At 46.9% G+C, this 6001-nt stretch overlaps 1 protein-coding gene across 3 annotated transcripts in view; it reads right to left on the reverse strand.

The window, feature by feature from the left end:
- SSBP2 (single stranded DNA binding protein 2) overlaps positions 1–5887 on the reverse strand; it is a 186798-nt gene extending 180911 nt beyond the window's left edge. For 2 of the 3 annotated variants that reach the window (XM_065046441.1, XM_065046439.1), the window contains exon 1: positions 5649–5886. In XM_065046441.1, the coding sequence (XP_064902513.1) occupies positions 5649–5707 (59 nt within the window). In that variant the 5' untranslated portion in view covers positions 5708–5886. Of the gene's footprint in view, positions 1–5648 lie in introns of all 3 variants that reach the window. The other variant, XM_065046440.1, reaches the window with a different exon arrangement.
- Between the last annotated feature and the right edge of the window lie 114 nt (positions 5888–6001).

Raw genomic sequence — 6001 nt, forward strand, 5'->3', positions numbered from 1 at the left:
TCTCCTCCAGGAAGATTTAATTATCTCTTAGCCAAGCCCGAATCATGCTTGCTGTAGTCAAGAGTGCATCAAGAGTGGGTCCGAGTGGGCTTCAAAGTCCTTGCTCTTCAGCAGCAAAAGTTTGCTCAGCACTACGGAGCCTACGGAAGCTGCAATCAGACACCTCATGATGTTCATCACCAAGGAAAAGCACAGGACAAAAAGACCCCAACCTGTTGTGAGTGGATCAGTCGCCCAGAGAAAGCAATGCAGAACCTGAAGCATCTTTTTAATCTTGGTTCTTGCCAGTTCAGTAAAGTATTTGTATGTGCTTAACTGTATGGAAACAAACATCCCTGCCACCAGCAGTACACTTAAAATTCAGGTATGTATTTTGGGGCACTGCTGCACTGAAATTATGTTTCTACGGTCCACCACATCTATTGCTCTGACTATCAGGACCTGTTAAATCTCCACCACAAAAGGAGTTGTTATTAGTGGTCTGAATTGCAGTACATACATGACCTGAAATAGTTTCTTATGCTGTACAACATACCTGTGCAGTGTAAAGGAGTACCTGAAGCACTGTGATCAACATCAACTACTGAGAAATAGCTCCTATTTCCAGAACCTTCTGTGTTCTTCTTTATTAAAAAGTATATTCTTCTAAAATTGAAAAAAACGTTGTTCACAAACTCCCAGAGGAGTATACCTGCAACTCTTAAAAGTTAGATCTGATTGATGAAATCAGTCCATCGAACATAAATTTTGCAAACCAGGTTCGATTAAACCAGCAATTTTATTTCCAATGGGGTAAAAAAAAAAAAAATAAAGGAGAAAGATCAATATACCTTTCACCACCTGAAACCTGAAAAACTAGCTCACCACTTCCCAGGGATGAGCAGCAAATGTAACACTGAAGGCAATTAATTTTAATCTGTATATTATTCTTATGTAGCATGTAGCTTACAAACATTACAGTGAAAAGAGGTAAGTCAACTTTTGAAAATTCGTGTAATGCTGTCTTTCCAAATTGGGGGGCGGAGGGAGGGAAATAAAAAACACATAACACAACAACACCATAACAAATTATCTCCAGAAATCCACAGATCCTCAAAAGCCCTCAAAAATCTGTTTTCCTAAACAGCAGCAGAATCAAATGAGGAAAGCATTGGTGAGTTTTTCTCTATTTACAGAGAATCCGACAGGCAGCAACGAGAAAAAGACAGAAATTGTGTAAATTCAACTCCACTTTCCAGCTTGGGAAGAGAGATCTACCAAGGCAGGCACCCACACCACCCATATAAAGGAGTTGTACATCCTAACAGGCAGCCACCCAAAACAGACTTGAGCAGAAACAACGAAGTAGACATCTTCTTCCATCTTCAAAGCAAAGTGGAGAAGGAAAATACCCATCTTCCTCCACGAGACCACCTGGACAGAAGCAAACTCATGAAACGTTTACAACCCAGGTCGTGCAAAAAAATGGGGCAAGAACACTATCATAGCAGCAACCAAGTGTTCTCACTTTCTCTGTGTCCTCCTCCACTTCAAGCTAAAAAGCGATCAATAACTGATTCCAACATTGCTTCTTTATTGTTATTTTGATCATGCATCCTTTTATATCAATGTAAATCACAGTCCCTAGTCACCCAGTTAGTTTTTAAACAAAATCCACATGTCTGCTGAGCCCCAATAAGGTAAGGGCATGTTGGGAAAAAGACTGCTTTAGAAGACCACAGAAAGATCAAGACAACTGAAGGCAAACCACATAATCTCTTCAGAACTCAGTTTTCCTTATATGGTCTTTTTTGCTCGTTTTCTATGTATATTCTCTAACTTAAAACATTATATATAGCTAGGGAGTTCCATTTGCAAATGCCTATGAAAGCCCTGTTTGAAAAGCTATACAAGATTTGTATAGTCTTGCCCTTCTTTCTGCAAGATTAGAAGATTACACGGTTTCACCATTCATTGAGATGACAGCAGATCCAAGATCTTAATCCAAATTAATCCAGTTTTAAGGAATAGGGAAAAATATACATATTTGCTGTAAAGAGATAACAAAAGAGGATGTTTAGAAAAATTGTATTATTTTTCCTTTTACAATGTCGGTGAGCATTATTTGGCCCTGGCAGAGCATGAGTGGTGGATGAGCTACTGTTGTATCAGTACAACTTTCCCATCCTTTATGTGATAGGAATGGCCCGAACTCAAACCACAGCTGTTCCAGAACAGGAAAAAGGAGTACAACACTACTCATGACTTCTCTCTCATCTTCTTCGTGCCTCACAGGTACCATGTGGCTTCATTTTTAGTGTTTTACCTAGCTGTGCTGCAATGTAGCTCTCTGGTATAAAATTAAGTATTATTTTTCCCAAATTCATCTATCTACACTTCACATATGTTGTTAAACTACATAATAAAGATAATTTACTCCAAAGGTCAAGCAACAGGGACAAAGGGAAAGACCATAAAACGAATGCCATCTTTGGAACTGAAAATTTGCCAAGGGCTACTACAAATTACTTACAAAACTTGTTCATTTTAATAAAAATTACATAATATCCCAGGAAATAAATACTAAAGACAGCATACAGTGAGATACCACACTACAAACATACCTGGCACCAGCTTGGTCTGTAAAATATATCACATCCTTGATTACAAACAACATCTGAACAACACACATCTTTTCCACACTTGATAAATACTCTTTTCACACCCTAGTCCTGCTGCCGGCAGACATCCTCATGGGAAGAAACATGTTCCATATAATTAGGCCGTCCAAACCCGAGGTAGCGTATTTATTATTATAAGTGTATTTTGGAGGTCAGCTACTGGCTACACATTTTAGACACTTAAAACCTTGAGGAGACACGACAGCGTTCTATTCTAAAAACTTCCAAATTAATCGTAATTATAATCCTGTTCTTGAATAAATAAATACTTAATGTATCTGTCAAACACACATATTTTCTCTGTGGTTTTCAAATTAACACAATCTCATGCAGAAGTTAGAGCTGTATCTTTGCAGAGATATGTAATTCAATGGCAACTTTTCCGAGCAGAACAAGAACTCATGCATCACCTTGGGAGAAGCATTGCGTGGCTGTAAAACAATGTAATGAGAAAAAAAATAATCACAGCTTTTTGGATGTCAAAAAGAAAGTGTATGCAAACAGCAATGATGTAACCAGATCTATTAAGAACACACTCGAAAAAATGTAATGAAAAAAAATCTGGAATGTAGACTATATAATTGTATTCCACATCATAAACTAAGTATTTTTTTTTTTCCATTAAAGGATGGTTATGCGGGGAGGAAGGAGACGAGAGAGGAAGAGGGTGTTTCTAAACTCCCAGTTGTGTTTATCTGTGAGTAGATGCTACCAAGAAGTTACCGATCTGTCAAGTCCAAGATTTAAGAACGATACATTTCAGTGTTTTGCATAAAATAATCTATACACGAGGAATCCACATTCCCAGCTGTTACAGGGAGTGGAAGATAAAGTGTATTTAAATCAAACAGCACCATCTAGCAGGCCCCCCGTAACTTTACTTAGGAGGGCAGTTGCTACTTGGCAGTAGGTCAGTTTGGCAGGCTTGCCCTGAAAATTATTAAGCATTTTCATAACACATGAAATATTATGTGCTTTATGGCAGCAAGAATCCAGAAGAAAATTCGGTTACAACGAAAGAAGAAGACTGAAAAAACAGCTTGAAGTTTCTCCCCTAGGACCAGAACAGTTGTGTATGTGGCTTGTCTTGGGCAGTTTCTGCAACGCAGAATTAAGAGAACAAGATCTTCCTCTGATCCAGCAAACCGCAGCCCTATAGATGTGTTTTATCTAGTCCCTCAGTGTGACCCTACTGTGCCCTTCAGGAACCTACCAAGTGTATTGGCAAACATCAGCAACTATGTAACACAAGAAAAAGGTTTAATTGTATAATTTTGCTATGCCAATAAACAGTGTTTCCAGTAGCCACTTCAGCAATTATTTTTACAATTATTCCTATGCTGGGAGTGAGAAGTGCCACTAGTTGATTAGATTTTAGTGCCCAAGTTGTGCCTCCCCCTCCATCTCAGCAATTAACATCCCACATCAGCGCTGCCTCTGTCTTCCTCTACCTTTCCATTGCAAAGTTACGGGCGAAATTCCCAAACATAACGACACTTTAAATTTCTCCTAGCATCTCCCTCTCCTGTAGCAACAGAGATGCCTGGCCTGCCTCTGTTCCAGCAAGCGCGCATGCCAGCCTCTGGAATTAGGCAGTGTCTAAAATACTGTAGGAAAAAAAAATAAATAAAATAAAACACCACCACCACAAACACAAACAACCAAAAAAGACCCACCAAAAAAAAAAAAAACACCTTCTAGGTGAAGGTTCAAGACAAACTGCCTGTAGGGAAACTCATCAGTATTGAGCCTGATGTTAAACGCAATTCTGGATCCACGCGGTTTCTGCAGCACAGAGGTGCAAACCTGGTTTCTGCCCGAAGGTCTCCACCTCCCGACCCCCTCAGCAGCCTCCCCCCGACCTTCCCCGGGCTGAAACCTCCTCCTCCTCCTCCCCACACGGGCTTTTCCTGCCCCTTCACCACCGCCGCCTCCCCCCGTCCTAAACCGGCCTCAGAAATGCCAAGAAGCCGCCACTACAGACAACTTGAAGACACGCCGTACATTCCAAAAACTCGTTTTCCTCCCCAGTTCGTTCCTCGCCTGTCCTATCCGCAGGTCAGGGGCAGGGAGGGAGGCACCCCAGCCCTCCCGCTGCAGGGGGGGCCGCTCCGCGCCGCTTCCCGCGGTCTCATCCCGCTCCACGGGGCCGAGGAGCGTCTACATGGGAGGGGAGAGGGAATAAAGAAGCCCCTCGCGCGGTTCAGCCCAAGATTTTATTCGCTTTTTTTTTTTTCCCCGCGAAGAACAAGAGATAAAAAAAAAAAAAGTAGTTTTCGCAGGGTGTTTCGGCACCAGCCGGATTCAGACCGGGGGGTGCGAGGGAGCCCCGCTGCGCACCGGTACACCCCCGTCCCCCTCAAAAAAAAAAACACACCAAAAAAAAACAACAAAAAGGGGGGAAGCCCATCCCGGCAGCACCTTTGTTCGGCGGGGCGGGAGCCGGAGCGCGGCGCCCCCCGCCCCGCGATGCGATGCGCCCCGGAGAACAATGCGCCGCGGGGCCGCGGCCGCCGGAGCTGCGCGGTCCCGGGGAAAAGTTACGAGGCGGCGAGTTGGGAAACGGCGGGAGGCGGCCCCCGCCAGCACCTCCCTCCCCGCCGTGTCCCCCGTGTCCCCGGGCCGAGGCTCTTTGTCACCCAAGTTGTCCCGGCACCTTGCGCCGCCGGGTCCCGCGGAGGGCCGGGCGAACGGGAGCGAGCCCGGCGCCGCGAGCCCGCCCCGCGGAGCAGCGGCCGCGGAAGGCGTGGGGGAGGGGGGGTGCCCGCTCACGGCCCCCGGGGCCGGCGGCCGCTGTCCCGCCGCGGGGACCCCCCTCAGCGGCCCCTCCCGGCCCCGCGGCGCGGCCCCGGCCGCCGGCCCCCTGCCGCCGGGCCCCCTCGGTCCGTCCGGCCTCCCGCCGCGCCCGCCCCGCCGGCAGGAAAGTTAGTTTGCGCGCAGGGTGCGCGCCCGCGGACGGGCGCGGCCGGCCCGCGGGTCTGTACTCACTTCTCCCTGGCCTGGCTGTCGGACGGGACGCTGCTGTTGCTCTTGCCTTTGCCGTACATGCCTGCAGAGAGCTCCGACTGTCACGCACCTGTCAACCCATCACAGCCTCCCCGGGAACAGCCCCGTCACCATGGAGACGCCGCCACACACACACCCCATTGGCCGGCGCGGCGGGCGGGCACGCCCCTCGCGCGGTGAGTGACAGGCGGAGACCCGGACGGGCTGCTCCCTCCTCCTCCCCCCCCCGCCCCCTCGGCTCCTCCTCCCCCCCCCGCTCGCGCTCTCCCTTCCCCGGCGCAAGGGGGAATTAGAAACGGTTCTAGAAGGATTTTAAACAACCGGCTGTTCCGAGC

The sequence above is a fragment of the Columba livia genome, chromosome Z, assembly GCF_036013475.1.
Source record: "Columba livia isolate bColLiv1 breed racing homer chromosome Z, bColLiv1.pat.W.v2, whole genome shotgun sequence".
NCBI lineage: Eukaryota > Metazoa > Chordata > Aves > Columbiformes > Columbidae > Columba > Columba livia.